The sequence below is a fragment of the Mustela nivalis genome, assembly GCF_964662115.1.
Source record: "Mustela nivalis genome assembly, chromosome: X".
Classification (NCBI taxonomy): Eukaryota; Metazoa; Chordata; class Mammalia; order Carnivora; family Mustelidae; genus Mustela; species Mustela nivalis.
The window spans coordinates 806,375-820,188 of NC_139040.1; the positions used below are offsets into that span (position 1 = coordinate 806,375).

At 48.7% G+C, this 13,814-nt stretch overlaps 2 protein-coding genes across 5 annotated transcripts in view; one reads left to right on the forward strand and one right to left on the reverse strand.

Annotated features, from left to right (window-relative positions):
- Positions 1 to 349: 349 nt before the first annotated feature.
- On the reverse strand, positions 350 to 12,893 carry DKC1 (dyskerin pseudouridine synthase 1). Its single transcript, XM_082716622.1, has 15 exons — positions 12,652 to 12,893; positions 11,848 to 11,915; positions 11,107 to 11,193; positions 9,763 to 9,854; positions 9,263 to 9,447; positions 8,362 to 8,426; positions 7,875 to 8,001; positions 7,526 to 7,656; positions 6,987 to 7,130; positions 4,966 to 5,086; positions 3,557 to 3,675; positions 2,816 to 2,919; positions 2,221 to 2,329; positions 1,411 to 1,530; positions 350 to 1,106 (listed from the first exon to the last, which is right to left on the reverse strand). The coding sequence occupies exons 1-15, from the start codon at positions 12,665 to 12,667 to the stop codon at positions 1,041 to 1,043; spliced, it is 1,554 nt and encodes a 517-aa protein (XP_082572748.1). The 5' UTR covers positions 12,668 to 12,893; the 3' UTR covers positions 350 to 1,040.
- Positions 12,894 to 12,947: 54 nt separating this feature from the next.
- The window catches only part of GAB3 (GRB2 associated binding protein 3), a 90,989-nt gene continuing 90,122 nt past the window's right edge, over positions 12,948 to 13,814 (forward strand). Inside the window, exon 1 of one of the 4 annotated variants that reach the window (XM_082716613.1) lies at positions 12,948 to 13,110. The gene's annotated coding sequence lies outside the window, so the exon portion shown is untranslated. The remainder of the gene's footprint in view (positions 13,111 to 13,814) is intronic. The other 3 variants (XR_014307029.1, XM_082716620.1, XM_082716615.1) reach the window with 3 other exon arrangements.

A 13,814-nucleotide genomic window follows, 5' to 3' on the forward strand; every position in this document is an offset into this window, starting at 1 on the left:
TTTGCGGTGAGGGAAACCCAGCCTCAGGCCTAGGCTCGGAATCCCTCCCCACACACACCGGCACCTCCCACCAGACCCTTGACATTACTCCTAGCGACTGGATTGGGGGTGATGCCCCTTTTTATCTATTATCTAGCCAGTGTCCTTAATGAAGATTCCAGAGTATTTGGTCCCATGCCAGACAAAAAGCCCCAGGATCAATGTTGTGAGATACAGAACCAGAGAAAGTAACCAAAGGAAAAGCATCAAATTTCAAATAGAACAAACTTCCCTAGATTTTTAATCAAAATAGTTTATAATTTTGTTTTACTAGTTTGACATCCCCAACAATTAGAAAGCCCAACAGAAATACTTAAAAACAAGTAAACTTTAATAAGTAAAAAGTACAACCTTCTCCCAGCAATGAATGACTGCATCCTTTGAAAGTAAAGGAAAGTTAGAGGAGGAAATAAGGACGGTTCTTTCGCTTCCGACACACACAAGCAGGCCAATGGGCAGGTGCGTGAAGCCGGACCCCCAGGCTCCGGAGGAGCACACACAGGACCACTAAGCCAGAGATCGCCCGCATGTGGCCAGAACAGACTGCTGTCCTCACAGGACATGGGGGAACAATGTGGTTCGGGTCTATTCCTTTACGTGCTGTACACCATTTCATTGAGCAACATTTAGAAACTTTTAAAAAATGGGTTGGGGGATGGTGCAAAGCAGGAGAGCACTATCACATTCAAAGAACAATTGATAGCAGCCGCCAACAGTTCTGGGCTGTGCCAGATCTGAAGGAGACGATCCCCAACTCTCCCAAGCAGGGAAAGGGGTGGCATCAAAGCTGCTTCCTTCACCTGCGTCCTTAAAACAGGACAGGATGGGGCAAGCACACCAGGTGACATCACCCGAGTTCTCGGGGAGCAGCTAAAATGTGCCGGAGCGCTCCACCCATCCTGGGGCCTGTGGCGCATTCGCTCAAGAACGAAAGGAAGTCCGCTTTCCCAGTAAGGCTTTAATTCCTCCTGCCAGCCGGCCCCGCACTCCACTGCCATTTGCTACTCAGAAACCGCTTCCGCTTTGATCTTCTTCTTTTTCTTCTTCTTCTTGGTACCGTCACTGTCCTGGGAAAAAGAGAAAGCCTCACAGCACCTGTTAACAAGCAAACCAGGGACATCCCAAAAGCCCAATAAGCCTTCACAGGATGTGGGAGGACATTCCAGAGAAAACCAGCTTTGCACAGAACACCAGGTCCTGAGCTCCCCAGTGACACCGCAGCGGGCTCTTACACACTCGCCCTTGTCACCAGCAGCACCGCAAGCGCGCGCAGTTACTACGAAATGGTGGCACCAAGGGCACGGGTACTGTCGCCGACAGGAGGCTGCTGCTCCCTTCCACCCCGAGTGTCCTGACCGGGTGTGGACGTACCCCGTCTCCCGGACCGCCCACACTCTCTAGAGCAGCTTTGGCCTTTTTGTCCTTCTTCTTCTTCTTTTCCTTCTTGACCAGCTGTGGGGAGGTCTCATCGCTTTCACTCTCTCGTTTCCGCTAAGGTGGACATAAGTGATCAAATGTCAGATTTGGGGCAAAAATGGATGAGAAACGTTCAATAAGGCGGGGACCACCAGAACAGCCCCTGACTACAGGAGGAAGCTTTCTAATGACAAACCCTGAGAACCACAGAGAATTCAAGCACGGCCTCACCTCCCGAGACCAGGAAGCCAGGGCCACAGCACGCCTGCGAAGGTATGCGGACAGGCCCCACGCATGCCGGCAGTGCTTCCCAGGCAGCTTGTTCCAGACCCCTCGGCGCACCCATTCTGTACTCTGATGTCAGGGGTGCCCCCCGGACCCTGAGAAGCTGAGGTGGTAGCATGTACTTCCTTTGACCTTCTCTAAGGCTGTGCTAATGCGATCTAGGGCGGTCAGCTTCAGGCGAGTCCGCCCCAATGAGGGGCCAGAATAATGCCTTCCTCCACCAAGAGCCAGTGGCGCCACATCCACGAGCTGGGAACCGAGGCCAGTCTGATTTCTGAGCCCCTCCATCCCCCCAGTAGACACAACAGGGAACGGGAACCGGAGCCCACACAGTCCAGAGGAGTACGCCAAGGTCACAGAGTGGCGGGGGCGGCCTTGCCGCACTGAGCCACGACCCGTGACGGGAGCACAACCACTGAGACATGCCGACAGGATCATGTCCCAGAGCGCCCTCCCTACTGCTTGCAGCCCGTTCCTTACCTTTGGGGTTTTTACTGCTTCAGCAACTACCTTGGGGGCTTTCACCACTTCGGCAACTTCCTGTGGGTCTTTTACTCCCTTGGTCCCCACCTCTCTCTTCGCAGAGTCACTGAAAGACAGGCACCAAGCGATGAGATGTGCTGAGTAGCCACCGGGGAGGTCCTGCCGCGTCCTCAACTAGTGATATCCGGCAAGTCTGAAGCCACCATCAAAATACTGACGACAGACGGAAGAACTCACTACTTACTGTTGCAGACTGACTCCCATGAGCCAGACTAGAAAGGGAGAACTGTCTGCTGGGCAGGCCCGAGCCCCTACCTGGCCCAGGCCCTCGAGAGGAAGTCCCTCCAGCCCCTGAGGCCTCGTCAGCACCACGCTGTCGCCGCGCTCCTCCGACACTACATCTGCCCCGCTCCCACACCTGGGCTCCATGACCTCCTGTCCCGGCTCCCCTAGGCAAGCACCGAGCAGTACTGCACCCACCCCTCCGGGCTCTGCGGCCTCCCCTGCTCCCCTGGAGCGGATGCACTACCGCATCCAGGGGGCAAGTGCACAGTCTCTGCCTGCCCGGGGCTCCCAAGCACCCTGCCCTCACCTGTAGTCCACATACTCCTGCATCCAAGTGGCAGGCGTGCTGTCTGTGGGCTTGCCGTGCTTATCCAGAAGACCCTGCTTGATCATCAGCTTCTTCTGACTTGCCTGGTGAGCCGCCAGGGTTTCAAGGTCAGAATGGTGGGACACATGAAGCAGGTACTATGGCGGCTTGGCGAACGCCCCTCCCTTGGGCCTCACACTTCTCTGCAAAGCACTCTGAACTCACTCTCTCCAACAGGAGCGAACATGGGACTTGTCGAAAGTCACAAAGCCTAGTTTTATCAGTGACAGCCTCCGAAACATCCTTTGGTGGCACCTGCCTCCAGCCCATTCTCCCCCCACAGGGCCTTTGCAGCACATGCCCAGACCCTCCCGCCCTTCTTCACCAATAGATGTCCTTTATGCTGGCTGGCATGGCTGGCAAAGATCCCTTACCCAGAACCCCCAACCAAGTCGAGCCCCTCATTCTGCACTCCCGAGGAGCCAGGCACCTCCCGGTGCTGGTCAGCCTGCAGTGTGGCTTTGGTCATGCAGTATGAGCGAAAGCCATCCGCTTCCCCCATTAGACTGACACCTCTAAGGTCTGAGATGGTCTCACACCTACCCACCAGCACTCCCCAGAGCCCAGTACAAGGCAAGTTGTGGTGGCAGGGACACAGCCAAGGACTGCCCACATGAGTATTCAACAACGCAAAACTGCAGTTACGAGTAAACAGCAGGGCGCACACCCAATCCCACTTACCTTTGGACCTAAACCCCACTTCCGAGGGTAAGTGTCTCTCTCCATGATGACTCTCTTGATCTTGGCTACAATACCATGGTCACAGGTAGAGATCACTGCTGTGGTCATCAGTGCAATGGCTACAGATGTTGGAATGAGATTAAAGAATGACTCGGAAGGGAGAAACTTCCTATACTCTGAGCCCTAATCCCACTGTTTTATATAAATTTTAAAACCCCATTTTTGGGGCACCTGGGTGGCTTAGTCGGTTAAGTATCCAACTCCTGATTTCAGCTCAAGTCATGATCTCAAGGTCATGAGATCGAGCCCTGTGTCGAGCTCCACAGTCAGTGTGGAGCCTGCTCAACATTTTCTCCCCCTCTGCCCCTCTCCCTGCTTGTATGTGTCTTTCCATGATCACTCTCAAAATAAGATCTTAAAAAACAAGACAAAAAAAAACCCCAAAACCAAAACAAACAAACCAAAAAAACCCAAACATTTAAGGGGCACCTGGGTGGCTCAATCAGTTAAGCGTCTGCCTTCGGCTCAGGTCATGATCCTGGAGTCCCGGGATCGAGCCCCGCATCGGGCTCCCTGCTCAGCGGTGAGTCTGCTTCTCCCTCTGCCCCTCACCCCGCTTGTGCTCTCTCTTTTTCAAATAAATAAATAAAATCTTTACAAAGAAAAAAACATTTAAAACTCGAAACTCGACTGCCTTGAGGTTTCCTTTGCTGAGGATGTTCATATGGAGAAAATCCACCACTATGGGAAAAAAGCTCTGAAACCACATTAAAATTGTCAGTTAAAAAAATATTTACACTAACCACATAAAAATCAACGTTTCCTAGATCCTCAGGAGACCTCTTAATAAGGAAATCAGAGCTATCCATTTACCGTGCCTAATTTGCACCAGAAAGAAAGCACACCATGAAAGTCCCTTCTCAAGTGGCAAGCAGCCAGAGGAGGGGATACTTCTAGTAAGACACCCTAAAGATACACTCACCAAGCTTGGGGCTCAGGCCACACATAGGGAACAGCCTGCAGAGCCCCTTCAGGGCAATGGAACATTTGAAGTTGGAAAGGACACTCCAAAAGCAGTTCAAAGCTCACAAGTTAACTGCTACCAGCAGACATGGAACGGACTGAACTTTTCATCTCAATTACCACAGACACTTGTTCCTTTCATTAACGGTTTTCCCTCTCCCCACTGGAGCCAGGCTGCTGCCACATGGCCTCCAGCAGCCGGCTGGGACAAGGGAAGCCCCACTGACCTCATCTCTTTGCCCATCTAACACAGTGCTGTGCTTCGACTCCCACTCCACGTCCCAGACAACACAAGGGTTAGATGAACCCAAGGAGTCAGGACTTTGGGTCCTGCTTAGTAAGCCTGGCTATGATGGTACAGAAAGAACCAGGGCAACTTCTCTTACCCATGCAGATCGCCTCCCCTTTGGTGGTGATGACCACAATCTCCTGATTGACTTCGATGCCATCCTCGTATCGGAGAACACCTGGAAGCATGATTTTTGCCCCATAGCAGATGGCATTCACCTGCAGAGACGGCACCGCACGTAAGAGCCCCAGCTGCAGCACGAGCCCCTGCCCGCCACCCCAGCCCTCACCAACACAGAGAACACCTCCGGGCGGGGCTGCAAAATGGAGCGAATGGCACTGACGGCCATGGTCGCAATCTGGCATGCACAGGAGCCGCCCGCCACAGGTGAGGTGCCTCAAAACACACGGACACAGAAATGTTAAAGAGGAATTTAAATACCTACTCCTCGGGGCACCTGGGTGGCTCAGTCGGTTGAGCATCTGTCTTTGGCTCAGGTCATGATCCCGAGGTTCTGGGATCAAGCCCCATGCTGCGCCCCCTCCTCAGCAGAGAGCATGCTTCCCCTTCTCCACCCACCTCATGCTCTCCCTCAAACCATTTCTTAAATAAATAAATAAGTAATATTTATAAAAAAATAAATACCTCTTCCTCATTTCTCCACTTCACTTAAAAATATTTTCATCTTAAACCAAAACCCAGGGGCGCCTGGGTGGCTCAGTGGGTTAAAGCCTCTGCCTTCGGCTCAGGTCATGATCCCAGGGTCCTGGGATCGAGCCCCGCATCGGGCTCTCTGCTCGGCAGGGAGCCTGCTTCTCCCTCTCTCTGCCTGCTTCTCTGCCTACTTGTGATCTCTGTCTGTCAAATTAGTAAATAAAATCTTTAAAAAAAAAAAAAACCCAGCCTTGATTTTTCTTATTTACTCTTCTCTCTTTTTTAATTATTGAAGAGGAAAACCCTAACAGAAGCAGGAGACCTTTTTGCTTTTTGGGGAGATCTGGCCTCTAAAAGGCCTACAAAATAATCAACAATCAAGATCACTGAGGCCTGCTGAACCAATCACATGCAAGTTCAGGCTGCCTCTCCCTGAGTTCAATGGCTTGTGCCATCTGGTCTTCACTTACCTGGATCTCTTTTCCTGACCATATTTCACGTCTCCCCTGAATTCACCCAGAGGGTACCAGTCTGACCCCAGCATAAGGAGGCTCTATCACATTTATATCGTGTTTCACGTGATTAGATTTTTTTCATTACAATGGCATAGTTTACTATACCTCCGTAAATTTTTTTCTATTACAAAGCAAGACATACAAAAAAATGCATCAAACACTTTCAACTCAACTATCCTTTGTCCCTGATATAATTACATTGTTAAGAAACTACTTGTGAGGCACCTGGCTGGCTTACTCGGTGGAGCGTGCAACTCTTGATTTCAGAGCTGTGAGTTTGAGCCCCATGCTGGGTACAGAAATTACTTAAAATCTTACAAAGAACTACTTTCAACGTTATTTAGTAAATGTGCTAAGAAAAAAATAAAAGCTTGCTAAGTTCAGTGATGTTTAGGTTTTATAGCCTCAAACTAAGATTTAAAGGGAAAAAAGCTTTACTGAAATTCCTAAGGACATAGCTTATAATATCTCTGAAATGCTCATCTTAACTTTCAATCCCAATTAAAAAATTCTTTTCTGGCAACAACTTAAAAATATATCAAGGTTTCTTAGGCACACATAGAACTAGCAGGTTACAGGAAGGCAAATTTGATGTACCACTGACAGTTTACTTTGGAAAAATTCAAAGTAAATGTTTAAACAATCTGCCTTATTTTGATATGGAATTATGTCCAGCATTCAATTTCCCACTCTAATTTAGTGTATGTGGCTTTGATTTAGTAAAATACAATTATAAATGCTTATTAACAAAGAATCCAGAGCTCAACTTACAAAACTAAAATAAATAAATAAATAAAATAAATTAAAAAAAAAATAAGCCCAATGGAAAACAGTTAAGTTCCCGTCATGTCACACCTCCTTACACAGAATGTGGATTTCAGAACAGACGACATCTCATCCTTGTGGAGTCACATTTTGTGCAAAGGTGAACTTGTAACCCAGAACTTACTGCACTGTCTTTCATAACCAGCCTTTTATGAGAAGTCAACAGCTTTTCCAAAGGGTAAACAACTCGCCGCAGGTAACTGTCATCCTTGTGGTTGTCGTACAGCCACTGGGCATCAAGCACATCATGCATCGTCACCATGTGGTCCTGAAAAGCAGCCATGTATGAAAACTATTCAGTGTCACTGTCCCTATAATAGCACAACCGTGCCCAAACTTCCAAACCCTGAATGAATTTAGTCCAAACTCACTGGTCTTCACTCTCTTCCACACTTCTGTAACTACCGCTTTACTGAGATCTAAGCAGGCACTTCTGTAGGCTGAGAGGCAGCAAATGAACAGAGCAATGTTCTCTATCCAATCATCTCCCACAGCCCAGGTTTCAATGTTCCAAAGTTTAATTAACAGAACAGGGAAGCTGCCCTGAGCTGAACTCAACACTTTGGAAACTGCCTCTTCCAGGCTGTGAGGCAGGCGGGATTGCAGCAAAGGCGGAAGGTGTTAAGTACAAGCTCTAAAACTTCTAGCCCCGTAACAGTGTACCTTTTCACTCATGACTCCAGAGCGAACCCTCCGAAGTTCCTGCATCTGACCGCCAACTCCCAGTAACAAGCCAAGGTGCACACACAGCGTCCGAATATAGGTGCCGGCTTCACAACTCACCCAAAAGATACCTACGACACACACATACACACAGACGTGAGTACATCACTGGCTAACAGGCACAGAGCTACTCTCCGAGCCAGCGAGACTAAATGCCATAGAAAACAGGCTCTGACCACACCATATACTAAGGGCATCTACTCCTAACCAGAAAATGTCATTCCCAAGAATGCAGTCCTGTCCACACGTGGTCAATGTCAACTCAGTTCCCTACAGGCCCATTACCTACCTAATCTTCTTTCGGGGTCATACTCGATCATCTTGCTCTCATATATGGTCCGCACTCGGAGCTGCCTCTTCACTGCAGCAATCAGTGGGGGTCGCTGGAATAAGGCACCTGTCAGAGTTTCTAGGGCCTGAGAATAAGCACAAACCAAAACAAAGACTCACTGCGTAGACTCTTACATAGGAGCAAACAGTCTACTGTGGCAGTTTGAGGACACCAATGAGAAAGTTCTTTTCAATCATTTAAGACCTCAAATGTCCTTTCCCTTTTTGCTTCTTTATTCAACGACACAGGGATGACTCCGTGCTTATCGGAGCCCTCTTCTCAGAAGGGACATGTCCAGAAGTGCCCCTGTCAATGCATAGTACCCGTCCAGGCTGGCCTGAGCAGCCCACTGAAAAGGGCACAAGACAGGACAGCCAGGAAAGCCACCTGCCACAGGTGTCCACGGGCTCAGATACACAGGCTGCCCGTAATCGGGCAAACTTACCCTAGAAAGTTGAGTCCCCCCTTCAATAGCACTGTGTAGCCGGACAATTCCCACATACTCTTTGCCTAAAAAATGACAAAAGAGTAGTCAGGTGTGGCCACTGAGTTTTCTGTATTTCTAAATGGTCACAGTCCCACCTTGTGCAGAAAAAAAAAGCATGCAGTTTGATGACCTCTTTCTGTCAAATTTCCACCAAGACAGATTTCATGGTTTGGACATGGGAAAGGAATGAAGATGCTTCTTCTCGTTGGGAGTTTCGGCTTCCAGTGTGCTGACAGGGACAGCTGCAATGTGCAGCACAGAGCCAGCTGAGAACAAAGCCTTGCAAGGTCATGTAGGAGTTCCCCCTGATGAAAATGAAGGAAGGGCACTTTCGGTAGAAGCAGCAGTGAAGAGTCTGAGGAGCCTCGAGCGACAACCCTAGAGCCAGACTCAGACACAGCCCCGTCTCAGTCCCAGGGACAGACTCCGTCAACCTGATGTGCACATGGCCAGTATATGGAACTCCAAGAAAGGCAGATGGACTAGGATCTCGCAAGGGACAGAAGGTATACAACCAGAGCATCTCTGCTTAGAATTTTTTTTTTAAGATTTTATTTATTTATTTGACAGAGAGAAATCACAAGTAGATGGAGAGGCAGGCAGAGAGAGAGAGAGAGAGAGAGGGAAGCAGGCTCCCTGCTGAGCAGAGAGCCCGATGCGGGACTCGATCCCAGGACCCTGAGATCACAACCCGAGCCAAAGGCAGCGGCTTAACCCACCGAGCCACCCAGGCGCCCCTAGAATTTGTTTTTAAACTAGTGGAGAAACCATTACCAAGGGCCAAAAAGTAGAAGAAAAGGAAACCTAGAAAGCCTTCCAACAGTAAAGGACCTACCTCTTTTTACCCTCTTCCACATACCTGCACTCTGTTGCGACTTCACCAAGCGAGTGGCTCGTTCTATGCACACGATTAAACAGCCAGTCACCTTGGGGTCCAGAGTACCACTGTGTCCCGTCTTCTCCACCCGAAGTATCCGTCGAATCCAGGCTACCACCTCATGGGAAGAGGGGTTGGAAGGCTTGTCAAGATTAATGAAACCTGTCCTAAAATGGAAAAGACATCACTGTGCCATCATCTCCGGCCCTCTGATAAAAACTGCATCTGAAGAGTACAAGTTCGCCACAGGTACAGGTTATGTATTTACACCAATTCTAGGCCATTCTAAAATGCCACTACCACCTTGAACAACTGATGTGAAAAGTCACTTTTTCAAGCAAACTCTATGACCAATGTGGATTCAAATTCATGACGCCAAGATCAAGTCCCATATTCTATCAACTGAGCCAGCCAGGTGCCCCTGAAAAGGTCATTTTGAAAAGAAAAGAAGTCTGAGCAGTACATGCTCCCAACACACTTACCTGATATAGTCCCCAATCTCCCTCTTGAGAGGATTTGAACCACAGGGAAGAGGTGTATAGTGTGCTGTCCTTACATTTAGCTTATCAAAGTTCTGGAAAGCAATGATACAACACAAAATAAACTCCATAAACCATTAACATATATGAGAGTCAGCACCAATATCAGCCATGTTATGGTTAACCTGCAAGTTTACGAACCTGGATTCTGCTACGTTTTCATTCTCTAGTGTGACAGACTGTTAAGCCCCTTTACATACTGGAAAAATTACCCACGTGAGTAGAATTAAAACAAATTCAATCACTCCTCTAGAAAGATTTCTTGGGGTATTAAGACTGGCAACATTTCGCAAACACAACCATCCCGGTCCTGCTCCCCCAGGTCTGCTCCTCTTCGCTCTCCCCTCTCAGGCCCGACGGACCGCAGACGGGACAGTTGCCTCGTTCAGCTTCAGTACAGTACTTGACATAAATAGCGATTTTTAAAACCTATCTCCCACCCCTAGATTTTAAATTCCAAGACAGTAGGGACCTTGGCCTACCCAGTTCACAAGCATCTCCCCAGAGCCTACAACAGAAAAGCAGCTGTAATCGGCAGACCTATCTGACCAAGCAGAAACTCAACTCTGTTGAATTATATAAGCAAATCTCATTCATTTACTTCATATATACTGGTTTATTATTAACACTTGGTCAAGATGTGTCTCAGTAACTTTTTGTGCCCTAGCCTCTCCTCATACCCGGTGCCCACTAAGTTCCTCGTGAAGCTTGTAATTCAACTCATTACTGGGCCACTCTAAAACCCAACACAACAGTCAGCAATTTCTAGAGGACTTGTTGCATGCTAGGCACTTTGGCTAAACACATTTCATGGATTACCTCCTACAACCCTCAGCCTAAGAGAAGACACAATAAGCAAATAGCTTCAGAGGTTAAATAACTGGCCCAAATCCACACACTCCCTGAATGAAATTGGTGTGGCTCCAAAGCCCATGTCCTTGAGCACTAAAGCAGTCCTACTGGAAGTGTGGCCCACAGACTGGTTCAAGTCTGTATGGTGGGAGTTAAATACAGAAAGCAAGAACTAATTATTTATACACTTTTATGGCAGTATGACACTGTTCTGCCATTTTAACTTTTTTACTATAGCACCGGGTGCACTGGAAATGAAAAATGAAACAAAACTCGGTCCTTCTTGTCAGACACCTGGAAGGAAACAGCTTTAGACTGTAACATCTGGCATTTCCCAGTCAAAGATGGTAGTGCTAATCACTCTTAATGAAGTGCTTAACACTTAAATAATGTAAAAACTAGGTCTTGATCTGATACATAATCCTAACCACATACCTTCAGCAACAGGGGCCACTGAGATGTGTCCAACTGAGCCACCTTGGACTCAGGTTTGATAAGAAATTCTTCAGCGTGCTGTATTTCCTTACACAGGACAGAAACGCACTGTTAGACATCCCATCTGATTTTGAACAATTCCATTACCACCACGTTAAGTCAAAGCCTCTTAAATAGAAAAGAAGGTAGTCTTTATGCCTCTTCACTGGGACTTCCAAGTGAAAAAGAAATGAACCAGGATTTCAGAAGGACAATGAACTGCCACCAAGATGGGGACAGCTAGTAGCACCTGGGTGGCTCTATCAGTTAAGTGCCTTGATTTCCACTTAGGTTACAATCTCATAGTCCTGAGATGGAGACCTGCGTCCCGGCTGTTATCATGGGTATGGAGTCTCCTTGAGATGCTCTCTCCCACTTGTCCTCTGAATTCTTCCCGTGTGCACACACACTCTCAAGAAAGAAGTAAAAAGAAACAGGGATAGCTACTTAAAGAGGGACAGTGGGTTTGTGGGTGGGATAAAAAAGAATTTCAGGGAGAGCTGCTTGTGTGGTCAACACTACTTGGCAAACTATTATTTGACAGGAGAGATTTAGGTGGCTGGGTTTGTGAGGCTTACAACACAACCACTACCAACTCCAACCCATTCTTTAGAAACTTTTAAAAACATTTCTTGCATGTCATGTATTATCTAAGTAATCTTTCTCTTTAGTTAAAGCAAAATATAACATATTCCTACTCACTGCTACATCTTCTTCTGGTAATGACTTCCGCTCTTTTTTCTTCTTATGTTTCTTTGGCAAAATAAATACTAAAACAAAAGGATAAGAGATTTGGGAGTTTTTCCCAAAAACAAGGGTAACAAAGCTTAAAATAGAGAATGAAATCAGAGCAAGCAGAGAATGGACGTTTTGTCTAGAATTAATGGGGAAAACACAGTGTGTAAGACCAAACGCATAGGTTGCTGCGCGGCTCGGTAACCGACCACAAGCAGTCGCACATGTCGGCTTCCATTCGGGTCCACCACGTGGCCACGGCCAGGCTCAAACCTGTCGCAGAACTGTTCTGCCCACGAGACACAAAGTTCCCTAAGTGATCACTGAACTGCTCCCTACCTGGTCTGTGGCCCACAGAACTTTCCCTTGACTTGGAACCACGCGGATGTCAGAGCCCCTCGGCCCTTATTCTTCCCCGCCGGTTCCCACCGCCCTTCCGTGTGGTGCTGACCGCGTAGTCTAGGCTGGCGGCGGTACAGGTACCGCCAGGTCTCCCGTCACGGCGGCACCGCCGCCTTTCAGCTCTAAGGAGGCTTTGCCTCGGCGGGAGGCGCGGGCCTTGCGGAACCACGTCACTGCGAGCACCCCTCCATCCTTTGCCCTCACTGTAGACCCAAGGCCAACAAGCAAGGCCAGCAAGAGGCCCGACAGCCTCGGGACCCGCCTGGCGGCAGAGCAGCGGACACCTCTGTCCCCGACACCGCCACCCTCCCACCCTCAGCTCTCCGAGGCGGTGGAGCTAGTACTTAGCCCGGCCAACCACGTCCTTACCTGCCGCGTCCGCCATGTTGCCCCGTACAGCGTGCGAGCCGCGTGGGCCACCACCGAGGGAGCGAGCACAGACTCCCGCCGGCCTCGGGCCGCGCCACTAAAACCCGCCCACCTGCGCGACGCCCGGTGCGTGCTGCGCCGCGGGGGTGGGGGCCGGGGCCAGGCTCCGGGAGCAGAGCCCCAGGCGCGCGCGGGCCGCCTGCGCAATTCCATTGGCTGGCTCGCCCACCCCACCCCTCCCCGCGGTTCCGCGTCTGCGCGTGCGCTTTGGAACTCGCCCAGCCCTAGGCGGCGTTGGAAACGCATGCGCAGCCCGCCCCAGCGGCTCGTAGCCTGTGGGCGTAACCCGGACCGTGGTTTTCTGACCTTCGCCGGGTTTGATGGGGGCTTGGATACCCGGTTATTCCGCGAGCACTCTGTTAACAGCAGCACTCTGCTTCCTCTCGCCGAGCCTTTAAGGTTGGTATCGGTTCAGTCCTGATTGGAAAATGAAGACGTTGAGGCACAGAGAGGTTGAAAACCCTTTGCTGCTTGCAATTCCCATCTAGCTAGAGCCAATAGGAATATAGTGTGAGCCACTTGTGCACTTTTAAATTTCCCAGCAGCCACATGGCAAAAAAAAAAAAGTGAAATTGATTTTAATAACGAATTTTGTTTAACCCATTAATCCAAAATATCATTTCAACATATAAGCGATACACTTTATGAATGGAATATTCCACATTTGTGTTTGTATGTGGGGTAGTATAAAAAATAATTACAGGGAGAATTTCCAGTGTGTCTTATACAATTACACAGCACCTCGATTTGAATTCCATGGGGGGGGATGCTCCATGTTAAGTGCTCTATAGTCACAGGTCGCTTAATGGCTGCATTATCTGACAGCAGGAAGTAGCAAATCCTAGTTCAAATCCCTTCCATCCCTGGTGTTCGTCTCACTCTTCAGTCTCTCAAGTGGGGATTTTTAATCTAACGTCTGGGGATTTGGCCAAACTCTTTATTTAATTCCTTATTGCAGTTGTAAATGAAATCTTTTCCGATTACCTTTTCTAATGAGTTGCTACTTTTCTTCCATTTCTCCTCTGCCATATGAAGATTTTATTTTGCTGTGGCTTAAAAAACAGCTGATGATTGGTTTTTCCGCACTTTTTATACCTTCGAGA

Coding starts and splice junctions, on each gene's coding strand:
- DKC1 (XM_082716622.1), bottom strand. Junction 8,427..9,262: donor GAAGTCGCAACAGAGTGCAG/GTATGTGGAAGA, acceptor GTCATTTTTTAG/GCAAAGAGTATGTGGGAATT. Junction 2,920..3,556: donor AGTGGGGTTTAGGTCCAAAG/GTAAGTGGGATT, acceptor GCGGCTCACCAG/GCAAGTCAGAAGAAGCTGAT.